Source organism: Xyrauchen texanus, chromosome 26 (assembly GCF_025860055.1).
Source record: "Xyrauchen texanus isolate HMW12.3.18 chromosome 26, RBS_HiC_50CHRs, whole genome shotgun sequence".
NCBI classification, from domain to species: domain Eukaryota; kingdom Metazoa; phylum Chordata; class Actinopteri; order Cypriniformes; family Catostomidae; genus Xyrauchen; species Xyrauchen texanus.
In genome coordinates, this window is record NC_068301.1 from 41207911 (window position 1) to 41222554 (window position 14644).

At 42.6% G+C, this 14644-nt stretch overlaps 3 protein-coding genes across 5 annotated transcripts in view; 1 reads left to right on the top strand and 2 right to left on the bottom strand.

Moving 5' to 3' along the window:
- The window catches only part of LOC127620064 (uncharacterized), a 49240-nt gene extending 40495 nt beyond the window's left edge, over positions 1–8745 (top strand). Inside the window, exon 6 of the mRNA XM_052093157.1 lies at positions 8590–8745. Coding sequence (XP_051949117.1) covers positions 8590–8593 — 4 coding nt within the window. The 3' untranslated portion in view covers positions 8594–8745. The remainder of the gene's footprint in view (positions 1–8589) is intronic.
- Positions 1–14644, bottom strand: part of si:dkey-23a23.2 (uncharacterized) — a 55517-nt gene that overhangs the window by 19176 nt on the left and 21697 nt on the right. The window lies entirely within an intron of this gene.
- LOC127620061 (uncharacterized) overlaps positions 1–14644 on the bottom strand; it is a 328707-nt gene that overhangs the window by 965 nt on the left and 313098 nt on the right. Inside the window, exon 19 of one of the 2 annotated variants that reach the window (XR_007967654.1) lies at positions 7344–7676. The exons of the other annotated variant lie outside the window; for it this stretch is intronic. The gene's annotated coding sequence lies outside the window, so the exon portion shown is untranslated. Of the gene's footprint in view, positions 1–7343; positions 7677–14644 lie in introns of those variants that run through there. 2 annotated transcript variants of the gene reach the window in all.

A 14644-nucleotide genomic window follows, 5' to 3' on the forward strand; every position in this document is an offset into this window, starting at 1 on the left:
GTATCGCCTTCCAAAGCGGTCAGAAATGTAAGGGGTAACCATCGATAAACTAAATCTCACTGACTTTTGTTCAAACGTTTTAGTAAAACTAATGTTATTCCAAAACCAAAGAAACTCATATCCCCTAAAAAAAAAAATATATATATATATACACACACACCTACCTGCCCATCCTATGTCTCCAAGGTGATAATGGTCAGGATGGGCCTCCTAGGTCTGATGAGCCAAGAGGCGACAAGAATGACATACTACGAGAATGCAATAGAAGCCGCTCCGCATCATCAGTCAGAATGAAATCAAGTTCAGCTTGTAAATCTAGGTGTCCTGCCCATCCTATGTCTCCTAGGTGATAATGGACAGGATTGGCCACCGGAGTCCCATTCCATTATTCCTAGCTGTGGTATTCAGGAGTTACATGGCTTTATTTTCCTCCAGTTTCTTACTCCTCTGATGAGCCATCCTCCTTTGCTATCCTGAGGAATTAACATTTAGGGTAGTCCCATAGCTCTCTCCTAGTTTCTTTGAAATTTTACCAGTGGTGCCGAGGACCATGTCAAGATACACAAGTATTTCACCTCTAGCGGCGCAATACGAATGCCCCCGGCCATCCCTCTCAATCATGGCCCCGGTTCCGAAAACCCACAAAATAGAACCGGAGTCCTATTCCATTATTCCTAGCTGTGGTATTCAGGCGTTAACGCGGCCTGCTTTGAACACTCTGATTTTTTCAAAGTAAACGCTCCGGGCCCCGGGACCGGACACCCAGCTAAGGGCATCCGGGGGGCGCCGGGAGGCAGGGTCCGGGACAGGCGGTACGAGCTTTTTAACTGCAGCAACTTTAATGCCGTTGCAATGCCATGCCTTCGACCGTGATCACTCTCAAAGCGTAGAGCAGTTCTGCCTGCATGCGCGTCCACTTACTCAGGGCTTCGTACAGGCATTTCTCCGCCATCTCAATAAATTGGAAGTACAGCTCCTGTCCAAATAGCTTGTCACTCTCTCGGTTGGGCATGAGTGATCAAAGGTGTGAATGGTTGTTCCCACTGAACCCAACTGTGGGGACTCGTGGGCAGACTCACTACATTAGAATGAGTCGTCGCCGCCCGTGAGGGCGCCTGATCGATAGCGGCCGGGGTGGACCGAGGCCCGTCCCGGATGGGTTTTGGGTCTGATAAATGCACGCGACCCCGAGAGGGCCGCGGGGTCAGCGCTCGTTCTCTCCGACTGCCCTCCACACGTATTAGATGCCTTTGGTTGGACACGAAGGGTGACCACAAACACCGTGGGTGCGGCAATAATTACTTTTATTATTAATAACACTAATAAAACACTAATAAAAATATGATATAAAGTATGTCTCTGGACTGCACACCATAGTTTTGATGTAGACTTTAAAACCGCGGTCTAGCAGTTGGTTAACTTCGCCATAGTCATAATCATCGTATGCCAAATATGCAGTGGATGTAGTTCCAGATAGCCCTACGCAGCATGGAAGTGTCCACACCCTGGTGTGTCGCCAGTTACCAAAGCGGCCGGGGTGGCCCGAGGCCCGTCCCGGATGGGTTTTGGGTCTGATAAATGCACGCGACCCCCGAGAGGGCCGCGGGGTCAGCGCTCGTTCTCTCCGACTGCCCTCCACACATATTAGATGGCTTTGGTTATAAACAACAAAAGACATCTGTATGAAGCGTGGCCTTTATTTCGTCAGACCAGTGCAGCTATAGTGTACACCTATTGGCTGAGAACTGGTGGAGCTCCCGCCCCCTGACACCACATTGAGAGCTAACCACGTCGCATCTCTCTGCCAATGTCCGATGATATGAGTCGTCGCCGCCGCGGAGGGCGGGCGATCGGCCCGAGGTTATCTAGAGTTATAATCATCGTATGCCAAATATGCAGTGGATGTAGTTCCAGATAGCCCTACGCAGCATGGAAGTGTCCACACCCTGGTGTGTCGCCAGTTACCAAAGCGGCCGGGGTGGACCGAGGCCCGTCCCGGATGGGTTTTGGGTCTGATAAATGCACGCGACCCCCGAGAGGGCCGCGGGGTCAGCGCTTGTTCTCTCCGACTGCCCTCCACACATATTAGATGGCTTTGGTTGGACACCGAAGGGTGACCACATATTCAGAAGCCGAGGTGTACACGTTTTCACGGTGTCTGTGTCTATGGTGTCTACTGAAGAAAGAGTAAATAAACAACAAAAGACATCTGTATGAAGCGTGGCCTTTATTTCGTCAGACCAGTGCAGCTATAGTGTACACCTATTGGCTGAGAACTGGTGGAGCTCCCGCCCCCTGACACCACATTGAGAGCTAACCACGTCGCATCTCTCTGCCAATGTCCGATGATATGAGTCGTCGCCGCCGCGGAGGGCGCTGACGTCGGCCGAGGTTATCTAGAGTTACCAAAGCGGCCGGGGTGGACCGAGGCCCGTCCCGGATGGGTTTTAGGTCTGATAAATGCACGCGACCCCCGAGAGCCTCCACACATATTAGATGGCTTTGGTTGGACACCGTTGCAATGCCATGCCTTCGACCGCGATCGCTCTCAAAGCGTAGAGCAGTTCTGCCTGCATGCGCGCGTCCATTAGAAGTAAATTCACATGGACTTTCTCAGAGTGCTGGAACTGCCTCCAGAAGCTCATAGCATGAAGCGAGTGATCGCTCTCAAAGCGTAGAGCAGTTCTGCCTGCATGCGCGCGTCCATTAGAAGTAAATTCACATGGACTTTCTCAGAGTGCTGGAACTGCCTCCAGAAGCTCATAGCATGAAGCGAGTGATCGCTCTCAAAGCGTAGAGCAGTTCTGCCTGCATGCGCGCGTCCATTAGAAGTAAATTCACATGGACTTTCTGCGTCCACTTACTCAGGGCTTCGTACAGGCATTTCTCCGCCATCTCAATAAATTGGAAGTACAGCTCCTCATCCATCAAAAGTCTCGATTGAAATATTTGGTCTCTGGTAGAAAAATTACCTCCCTTCAGGTCTGGAGTGTATGTGCAAGTGACAGATTTTGCGGTGCTGGATTGCGGGAATCGCAGCTTGAAGCAACAAACAAGAGCAGCATCATGAAAAATTATGTGGTCCGATAGCATGGCAAAGACTCCAAATTGTACCGGAGGGACATTGCAACATTAGTCCAAATAACCTTTAACATCGTCGCTGTGTAGCTTGAGAACTGCCCTCACTCTCTCTCTCTGGCCTCGTTGGCTTTTGCCAGCCCCACTGTTTTGAACGACTTGGAGACTTTTGGCTTGAAAGAGGAGAACGACTTCTGTGGTTTGGAGAAGCCGAACGTGTGCGTTTTCAGTGGCGACAGAATCACCGTAGCCCTCTGCCGCATCCTTCGAGGGCTGGCCGCTATCTATTTATAATTGCTTGCATTATGTCATCGTGCCAGCCGTAGGTGAACTGTCAATCTGGTATGTGGACAGCATTGTCCTCGGTTTTTCTGTCTCGGCCTGGGCAGGCACAAACCCGCACCTCTCAACACTGCCCATCCTATGTCTCCAAAGTGATAATATTTGATTAGTAAGACCTCAACATCCTTCAAACATATCCCCCTACTACCCCGTGACCTGGCACTCCAATCCTGACCATGAAACACTGATTTGTAAGATCATACATGTTTAATAGTATTGATGCAGGTCCGCTGAACCGGGCCTGCATCTAGCTGGCAGCTGCACTGACATGATTATTCATTAATTTGCTAACTCTCACACACTCCCTTTCGATTCCCTCGTTCTTAACTTTGATTTAGATGTTAAAGCTCCATAACCTCAGGCCTATTGCTTCCTTTCACAGAATCCCAAACCAGGATTGACAGATTGATAGCTCTTTCTCGATTCTGTGGGTGGTGGTGCATGGCCGTTCTTAGTTGGTGGAGCTAAATAGTTATAGTCTGCACTACGAGTCCCCACAGTTTGGTTCAGTGCTCCCGCTCACACTTCTGATCACATTCAGCAATGAGCACTTATGTTATATTAGCCAGCAATAATATTGAGATGTTCCTGCTGCAATAAAGTCACATTCCTTGTTTGTATATATGTTTTGCAGTTATGTTTTTATAGTTTTGTTTCATTTGATCAATAAAGTCATGTTCCTTTTTTAGATTTGTTTTGCAGTTATGTTTTTATAGTTAACATGCTGTTTTGTTTGATTTGATCAATAAAGTCACGTTCCTTGTTTGTATATATGTTTTGCAGTTATGTTTTTATAGTTTTGTTTCATTTGATCAATAAAGTCATGTTCCTTTTTTAGATTTGTTTTGCAGTTATGTTTTTATAGTTAACATGCTGTTTTGTTTGATTTGATCAATAAAGTCATGTTCCTTTTTTAGATTTGTTTTGCAGTTATGTTTTTATAGTTAACAAGGTGTATTTTTAGAGTGCTTTCACCAATGGGGTGACTTGGTGTGTTTTTGAAGATATATCATATTTTTATTAGTGTGTTTTATTAGTGTTATTAATAATAAAAGTAGTTATTGTGTGTGTGTGATTTGGCTTTGTAATAAAACTTGTTTGCTGTGTTAAAATTTTGTCTGTCATTTTTTTCCTTTTATTATTGTCGGACCAGAGTTAGTTAGTTGGAGACCAGTGGTCAGTGCTATTTTAAAGAATGTTGGAGGCATGAGGTTGGACAAATCACTGTTTTTAATGAACTCTGGAACCTTCTTTGAGTTTCAAAGGACAAGTGCCAGATTAGATGTAACAGAGACTGAAGCTTTTATTCAAGTCAAGTCAAGTCAAGTGGTTTTTATTGTCGTTTCAACCATATACAGTTAGTACAGTACACAGCAAAACGAGACAACGTTCCTCCAGGACCATGGTGCTACATAAAAACAACAAAGGACCAACATAGGACCACATGAGACTACACAACGAAATAAAATACCTATATAAACTACCTATATATACCTATATAAAGTGCACGTGCAAACATGTGCAAAAAGTACAGGACAGTACAACAAATTACTGACAATGAACAGGACAATAGACAGTGCAGTGCCGACCAGTACTCAGTAGTGCAAAAAGATGACAGTTTCTAAAAATGTAAACATAACATACTATGAGATAATGTTCTATGCACATAGCAGTTATTGAGGTAGCAGACAGTTATAAAGTGACAGTAATTAAAGTGCAACTCAGGACACGTGTGTGTCAAACCAGTCTCTGAGTATTGAGAAGTCTGATGGCTTGGGGGAAGAAGCTGTTACACAGTCTGGCCGTGAGGGCCCGAATGCTTCGGTACCTCTTGCCAGACGGGAGGAGGGTAAAGAGTTTGTGTGAGGGGTGTGTGGGGTCGTCCACAATGCTGGTTGCTTTGCGGATACAGTGTTTTTTGAAAATGATTATGATTATTAATGCCAAAGTAACAACACTTGATCATTTAATCAGATTGGCAGGACCAAATTTTGGACAAGTGGATAAAGTGGCAGCTTAGTTAGATCCACTCGGTGATTGCAAAGGTACTACAAAAGTTACAGACTTTTCTTGCAATAGAGGAAAAAAATATGCTTAGGGAATATTGTGTGGAAAACTTATTCCTAATGATAAAGACTGTTTTCCAAAGTTACTGATATCACCTAATTTGGATGAATATGTGGGAATTTTATTGGAGTCAGAAAATTTAATGGATATGGATTTTGAAGAAACTAAGTTATATAAATCATTTGTAAAATATTTTAATAGTAAAACCACAATGGAGAGCTCTTTATAAGCCACCACTAACAAAAAAAATGGAGATTTACAGTGGAGAATTTTACATTGTATTATTGCTGTAAATGCTTTTATATCTGTATTGAACCCAGATGTTAAACAAGATTGCCCTTTTTGTTCTCAGAGAGAAACCGTCTTTCATGCTTTCATGGACTGTTGCAGACTTAAAACTTGCATTGAAAATTCTTCATTAAAACACTTAAACAAGGTTTAAGTATACACAGAGACGACAGAGGGAAAAGAGTTGAGCTTTTTTTTTTAAATATTAAATAAATATTATATCATATTATATGAGTGTGATCACTAATTAAACAAAAACGTTGTGTAACTCTCTAATTAAATCTATTTTCACGAAAATGATTTTATATATCTGTCCTTTTACCTAGTTGACTGTTTTAAGCTTATTTTAGCCTTAAAATATTTATAAAACAATATATAGAAATATACATAAAGACATGACATCGAGGGTTGAGTCACTGTTTTATATCTTTTTGGAATAAATTAATGAAAAGAATGCAATTAAACAATGGATTAAGGGACATTTTATTTTTTATATAAAAAGGCAAGCAGGCGAGAATCAAAAGTCCAGCCACTCCAGCTCCTCTACCTCCCCACGAAAACCCCTCTTCTTGATGCTGTGGTCGAAGCGGATCTTTTCATCTTTAGCAATGTCCTTGGTGGCCTGAAAGAGCAGGACGTGCCTGTCTACTCCCTGAAGCTTCAGTATGCAGTGGCATGGCTGCACGTTGCACTTCTTCTTGGAGTGCGTAATCCATCTCCCTGTGGTTTCCAGAGACGGGTGGCACTCGCAGGGGAAGGTCTCCGCATCGATGCAGACTTCGTCAGGGCCATGTTTGAAAAAAAACAGTTTGCACAGCTCGTCCTGCGTCTCTGCCATCTCCCTGCCCTCAGCACTTGTGATCACCTTTCCGTGGAAATCACACAGGATGGAGCCCTTCCCGAAGGCCTTGGTTGCAACAACGCCTGTGGTCAAAAAGAGGGAGTCATTAATGTGCTGTTCATGATGTTATTATATTCTTTTTTTTTATGGATTTTACTGTGCTCATAAGACATTTGTACATACCTTTCTGCTCCCCAAAGTCCTTCACAGCCAGACCCGACCATTTCTGCCTGGTCACCCCCTTGATGATGGCGGGGTCACTCTCCGCCTGTGCTCTGCTGAGCTGGCCTCCACTTCGCCATAATGTCCTCTGGGCGGGGATGATTGGCCGTCCACCCCTCTGCCTCTATGACTTTAGCCACCATCCTTGCAGTTGGGGCACATCTTGAGCATTTTGCTGTCAAAGAGAGGACATTTAAATAAAAATTCAGGTTCACACACGAGTTCTAAATGTTTCTGTTGGAGCAAATCTAATCATTGGCTAAGAAAGTATATACACTTACACAAAAGATGTTGCTCTCGCTTGCTGTACTGCAGAGCCCTCCACTTGTCATAAAAGACTCTGTCGTGGGGAACCCAGCTTTTTCTCTCTGGGTCTTTCTGGGTGGTTGGCCAGTGATTCCTACAGGGAAGGCCTGTAGGAAAACATCAAAGTCCGGGGTTGGGCTGCCAACCTCTTCTTCCACCCGCCTTCTCTTCTCTGCCCGGCGCCCTCTTCGCCAGAGTCGTCAGAAGAGGAGCTGCAACATTGAAAAGTTTTCAAGGTTACACACTAACGAACTGATGGATGAGCGTTGAGAGACAATATAATTATAACAGATTTATAACATATAACATAATTATATTTCAGATAATTACATACCGTGTCAGGGAGCTGAGCAGGTTGGAAGTGGCCACAACAGTGTCCAGGGTCTTCATCCTGTAGTGCTGGTTTGCCACTGCAGTCGAATGGGCCATGTAGTGGGCCACAGACGCCTTCTGCTCCTCTGAAAAGTTGGCAGCCACATTTGTCTCCACGGTCCTACGTATCTGCTGGCTCGTGATGCTGGGCAGTTTGTAGCTGCAATGGGGCAGAAATATCAGATGAAACTCCCAAACTTGAACTATCTAATTTTCTAGAGGCTGATCCGTTTAATAAATGCTACTTTTTGGTCTTATGGACCGCTGTCAATACTTACTGTATGTGCAGACGAGAGAGGTCGTTGGTTGCGCTCCTGATTTTCGTGCCTGACGACTGAAACAAACAACCTGTTTGCATTATCTACATCCGGCCGGATGGAGTCAGGGCGGATCCATGTGTAGTATGCATCCAGCATCTGCAGAGACAAAAAGTAAATAAATACATCTGTTAATATCAGTGCTGGTGTTACTGTATTTCATGGTAAGGCAATTTAGCCTGTACAAAGTGTACTTACTGCTGCCTCCTCCATTGTGAGGGCAAACACGGCGATCTGCATTGTCGCAGTCTTGTGTTCAGCTTACAGCCACGCACACCTTTCCCCAGAATCCTTTCTGGCCTCCCACTCTGCTGTCTGAAAAAAATAAAAAAATAAAACACAGTGAATAAGTGACATAAACGTCCTCTTCGCAGACTACCTAATATAATCTGTTTAGGCTTATGCCCCCATGAAAACTGAGGTCTTAACACTTACTGTTACTCCCTCCACCGCTCCTGGTCTCTGGAAGTGACCGAGGATCAGGATTGCTTCACAGAAGTACCGGAACATCGTCTTTTCCTCTGAAGCCACGTGGTCACCTTCCAGCAGCCTCCCATAAACGGACAGCATGTCTTTTTGGCCTTCCGGAGGACTGCCTGGCACTCCTGAAGGCTCTTCTCACCCTCTTGGAACCGTTCATACCTAGAATGACATACAAGACCACAATGTGGCGGAGAATTACACACATGTCTGTAGCACGAAGTCATTAAAGAAAAACAAATGGAAAGCAGATTAGCAACTGACCTTGTTTTACAGGTGACCTTGCTGTGTGACTTGGCCACTGGCTTTCTGATGGAAGCGAGGAGGTCGAGGTAGGCTTGGCACTTCCTGTAGAAGTCCGGATCTGCTGCAGCCAAGTTCAGGTGGGTCTTCAAATACTGAACAAACCGGATCATGTTCTTTATGTAGTTCAAAATGGTGGCTGGGACCATGTCAGCCGCCGGAGTTGGGTGAGGTAGTCTTTGGTCTCAGTGGACTTTAGCAGGAAGTCCAAGCTGACTTCTTCCCCACTTGGCTGGATGTACCTCAGCATCCTGGAGACGTTGTCTACCTGTGATGAAAGAAAAGAGAAGTGTGAGATGATGCAGTGAGAAGAAAAGCCACACACCAGCCAGCCACACACAGACACCCCTAATAAAGCTGTGTTTTATCTGAGTTCACTTCTTTTATGGAACTTAATAGCTGCTCTACATGTGCTGTGCTACTATATATTAAAACATTTCCCGGTTAGAAAGAGCAATACTGGAACAGACTAAAAAGAAACGCAAATGGGATGTATCTTACCTCCTGCTGGCAGTTTGGGACCTGCAGGGTGTTGATCAGGTAGCGCTTAAAATCTGTCAGCATGGCCTCTTCTGCAGGGAACTTTGAGTAAAGCCCCATTTGCGTCATCTTGACCCTGACAGTTGTGCTGTACTGTGATTGATCTCTGAAAAAACACAGACAGAAGAAAATGAGCTCAAAGCAACCTTACAGTTTGTTCACAGTTTTTGCACTGATGTGAGTGAGGTTTAGAACTTACTTTTGCCATGTACGGTCAGCTTGGATCGGTGGTGCTGGCTCGAGCTGCTATCCTCCGCCACCGAGACACCACCAGCCGCTTCAGAGCTGCCACCAGCCGCTTCAGAGCTGCCACCAGCCGCTTCAGAGCTGCCACCGGCTGCTTCAGAGCTGACACCGGCTGCTCTAGAAGGTTCACTGGCCGTGCTGGTGGATGCCTCTTCTGACTCCAGGTCTGCCTGGTTAGGAGCATTAGCCACAAAAAGTGTCTTTGGCGCAGCTCTTCCAGAAGAGCCAGCCTGGATGGTCTGTGTGGGTAACGTTTCACCATCTCATTGTAGTCCCAGTTCCTAGCTTCCCGTGTCCACACCTTGGCAGACTCCTTGGCCCTCTTCAGCTCCTCCAGCCGTTCTTCGGGTGTGTTCCTCTTCATACACACTCTGCTCAGATGCGTCGTCAGCACCTCCTGTGGTCTTTTACACAGCAAGCAGTGAATGATGCGACGGTCGGATCTTACAAATGTGAAAATGAATGAAGACAGTGAATTAAAACAGAGGCCTAATGTGACCCTTGACCAGCTGAAACTTAAAAAGAGATTAAAAAACTCCATTTCAATGGAGCTCAACAGTAAATACACAAAAACCCAAGTATTACCTCTTCTCAGCTTGTCCTTCCATTTCAACAGTAGAAGATTATAGAAGATTCAAGAAGATTCTCAGCAACTCAGCAGCTCAGCAGAAATCGTTGAAGCAGAGTGAATACACAACAGAATCCATCACAGATATACTTGAGTCTGTTTCAAACCAGCCAATCAGATCGCAGTATTAAACAAGCCGCCAATCAAGGTGTCAATGGGCCATTACCTGGGCATGCTGAAACTTTATCTTCTTATTTCTCAGAAATCTCAGAAGTTCTAAATTAGTTAGAAATGAGTAAATGTGACCAAATATTTGTAAACTGAACATAAAGAGCTTCATTTTGATAGGAAACACATTAAAAAAACCTTGAGATTTGAAAAGAAAAAGAGCAGCATTCCAGAAGAGGAAGATAATGGGAGCAACCACTGGCCTGTAATATAATTATATTTATGTAATATAATATAATGATGTATTTCTGATCATGCGGGCTTGATGGTAAAAAGAGTCTTCTTTTAAGGTAAAAATAATAAATCCTGCATGTTTACATGCTCAACAGGCCTGCATTATTTTTGTCTGCATTCAATGGCCTCTGCGGTCAATACAGGACTCTGCATAGGTGATGATGGGCCATTATGAGATAGTTGACTTTATCAATAGGGGTTATGAGCCATCACATTTACTGCCTGAGCTAGTGAAAAGAAACTGGTTTGTTCTAAGGGCTTTAGAATTGGCCTTTGTGTTCTAATGGATGTCATGCGTGACTCAGCAATCTCACACTTTGCAAGTTAAAAATTATTTCGTCTGAGACAACACAACCCATTAGGGTTAGGGTAAGTACAGAAAGTCTCAAATATTGTTGCTCAAGTGAATCTAAAAAAGATTTGGTGCGGACTATTTTTAATGTTTTTGAAAGAAGTTTCTTCTGCTCATCAAGCCTGCATTTATTTGATCAAAAATACAGAAAAAAATGTAATATTGTGATATATTATTACAATTTAAAAGAATTGGTTTTCAATTTATTATACTTTAAATTATCATTTATTTCTGTGATGCAAAGCTGAATTTTCAGGATCATTACTCCAGTCTATCACATGATCCTTTAGAAATCATATAATACATGAAGTAAGTCTCAGGCAAACAAATAGTTTTAAAGCTGTCCTGCAAAATAACACAAACGAAGATCATCAAGCCTGTAGTTACTTGATCAGTTACCAAAGAATTCAAAATAATAAAAAAATATTTTCCAACAACATAAATCATTACTGTCACTTTTTGAATCCATTCAAGTGACTTACTTTAAATTATACATATTCACTGTGTTTTATTTTTTTTCAGACAGCAGAGTGGGAGGCCAGAAAGAATTCTGGGGGAAAGGGGTCACGCGAGATGACAAACGCGACTTCAGTACACCGCAAATGAATTATGCTACACTAAAACTATGGCATTGAGAAGTATTTTTGGGACAGACTCGATCGTGAAGCGTGGTTATCCCTCTCCATACGGAGACGAATAAACTTAAAAGTCATCACTGCAATACTATTTAGATGCAAAAAACAGATTTATTTTCTTTTCCCAAATCTTATCTCCATGGCAACTACACGGCTTGCTTTTACAGTTCTATATTTTGATATTGTGTATGCCACCTGGGCATTAGACAATAGATACATGCTTATTTAAATGATGTATACAGGTGTACATAATAATACTGTTCCATTTGAACTAAGATTACAATTTTAACACATAATGCAAATGTGCGTGAGTTTCACATGAATTTACAGGTTTAAATATCCATACTTCACTTACATATGACTCAGTAAAGCCCTGCCATTCGGTTCTATATAATGAATCGTTATGCGATCAGCCTATTATTCAGCGCGCTATTACTATGTTTGAGACATCAACCACTGGTCGATGACCATAATGTTTGTATAAACTGTAGGTAACAACTGAAATACATCATTATATATAATTATGTGTTTTGCATTAATATAAAGCCCGGTATGAGTACTTTACTAATATACCAATTATTTGGCTGTAGCTTGTTCCTGCCATCACTGAGAGATCGTCCAATTGCCCTTGTTTTGCTGTGATTTGATGGCGTGGTGAACTTTTGGGAACAGTTGACCAGAATTCAACTTGGAATCTCCTATTAAAATGATTGTCTTTCCATCAGTTTTTATCCAACAGCCATGTTTTGCACATCTATTTAAAGCTCAGAATGTGTAGTTTAACGTGTGCCCAATACATTTTCTCTCTCTCGTTCAGGGAGTTCAAATTACAGGGCAAAGTGCAGAAAGCCAAAGTTGAGGCACCCAGGCTTGAGTGGTCCGAATGGGTTAGAAGCAAAATCTCTGTAACTAACTCAAATTTCAAGCGTTCTTTCTGCTTTTTGCACCGTATTAAAAGGTTAGTATTGTACTTCACAATGTCAATAGTGATTAGGCTGTGTCTTGGTCAGAGAGGGAAAGAGAACAGCTCAAAGATGTGTGGTTTAGGAGTCTAGCACCCGGCACTGTGCAGTGGTTCGTAGCAAAACATCTCTAATTCAGCCCAATCATAAGCTATTTTCATGTGTTTAGCATTAAAATAAAGCCCAGTATGAGTACTTTACTAATATACCAATTATTTGGCTGTAGCTTGTTCCTGCCATCACTGAGAGCTCGTTCAGTTGCTTTTTTAATTGAATAGTTTAACAAATTGTTTAAAAGCTGCATATTTCTGATTATATTTTTGTTTTATTTTCAGCAAAATTTTTTTAATTCAATACATTTAATTTCAAAAGATCATGAACATTTGAGAAAAGTGAAATAATATACTGCCTGTGATTTTGTGTTAAAGAATACACTTTTAGAACTTTTGCACAGTGCAATTCTCAATATGTTCACAGGCATAAATTCATTGTCTTTTGATAAAGTATCTTCAAAAACACACCAAGTCACCCCATTGGTGAAAGCACTCTAAAAATACACCTTGTTAACTATAAAAACATAACTGCAAAACAAATCTAAAAAGGAACATGACTTTATTGATCAAATGAAACAAAACTATAAAAACATAACTGCAAAACATATATACAAACAAGGAACGTGACTTTATTGCTTAATAGTATTGATGCAGGTCCGCTGAACCGGCCTGCATCTAGCTGGCAGCTGCACTGACATGATTATTCATTAATTTGCTAACTCTCACACACTCCCTTTCGATTCCCTCGTTCTTAACTTTGATTTAGATGTTAAAGCTCCAGCATATCACAAAGTGCATTCTAGGTTGAACGAGCGATGCAGAGTTATCAATATGTAAACTATGTAATGCTATTTTGAGCCAACGCCTCATTAGATTGCTTGTTGATAAGCTTAATGGAGGTCTATTGCCTAACTGTGCACGTAACTGCATGATTGAGTTCAGTCTACTGCTCTCTGTTTGTGTACTGTGGCGTATGGTTTCAAAGCTGAAACTTAAAGGAATTGACGGAAGGGCACCACTAGGAGTGGAGCCTGCGGCTTAATTTGACTCAACACGGAAACCTACAGAATCGAGAAAGAGTTAGCAATCTGTCAATCCTTTCCGTGTCCGGGCCGGGTGAGGTGGTGGTGCATGGCCGTTCTTAGTTGGTGGAGCGATTTGTCTGGTTAATTCCGATAACGAACGAGACTCCGGCATGCTAAATAGTTATACTGCCCCGTCGCGGTCGGTGTCCAACTTCTTAGAGGGACAAGTGGGCTTGCTGGGATTTGATGGATTTGATGGCGTGGTGAACTTTTGGGAGCGGGTGACCAGAATTCAACTTGGAATCTCCTATTAAAATGATTGTCTTTCCATCAGTTTTTATCCAACAGCCATGTTTTGCACATCTATTTAAAGCTCAGAATGTGTAGTTTAACGTGTGCCCAATACATTTTCTCTCTCTCGTTCAGGGAGTTCAAATTACAGGGCAAAGTGCAGAAAGCCAAAGTTGAGGCAGGCCATGGGTTGTGTTGTCTCAGACGAAATAATTTTTAACTTGCAAAGTGTGAGGAATAAGTTTTCCCACACAATATTCCCTAAGCATATTTTTTTCCTCTATTGCAAGAAAAGTCTGTAACTTTTGTAGTACCTTTGCAATCACCCGAGTGGATCTAACTAAGCTGCCACTTTATCCACTTGTCCAAAATTTGGTCCTGCCAATCTGATTAAATGATCAAGTGTTGTTACTTTGGCATTAATAAAAGCTTCAGTCTCTTGTCTTTCCATCAGTTTTTATCCAACAGCCATGTTTTGCACATCTATTTAAAGCTCAGAATGTGTAGTTTAACGTGTGCCCAATACATTTTCTCTCTCTCGTTCAGGGAGTTCAAATTACAGGGCAAAGTGCAGAAAGCCAAAGTTGAGGCACCCAGGCTTGAGTGGTCCGAATGGGTTAGAAGCAAAATCTCTATAACTAACTCAAATTTCAAGCATTCTTTCTGCTTTTTGCAAGATTCCAAGTTGAATTCTGGTCACCTGTTCCCAAAAGTTCACCACGCATCTCTAATACAGGGATCACTTGGTTACTAGGCCACTGGAATGTCGAAAAAACCATCATACTTTTTTTTTTTTTTTTAAGTTTTTTATATAGAAATATACATAAAGAAATATTGAAAACAAGCTTGTATGACTTGTTTGCCTTCATGGTAATCCAGAAAGTTATTCCACTC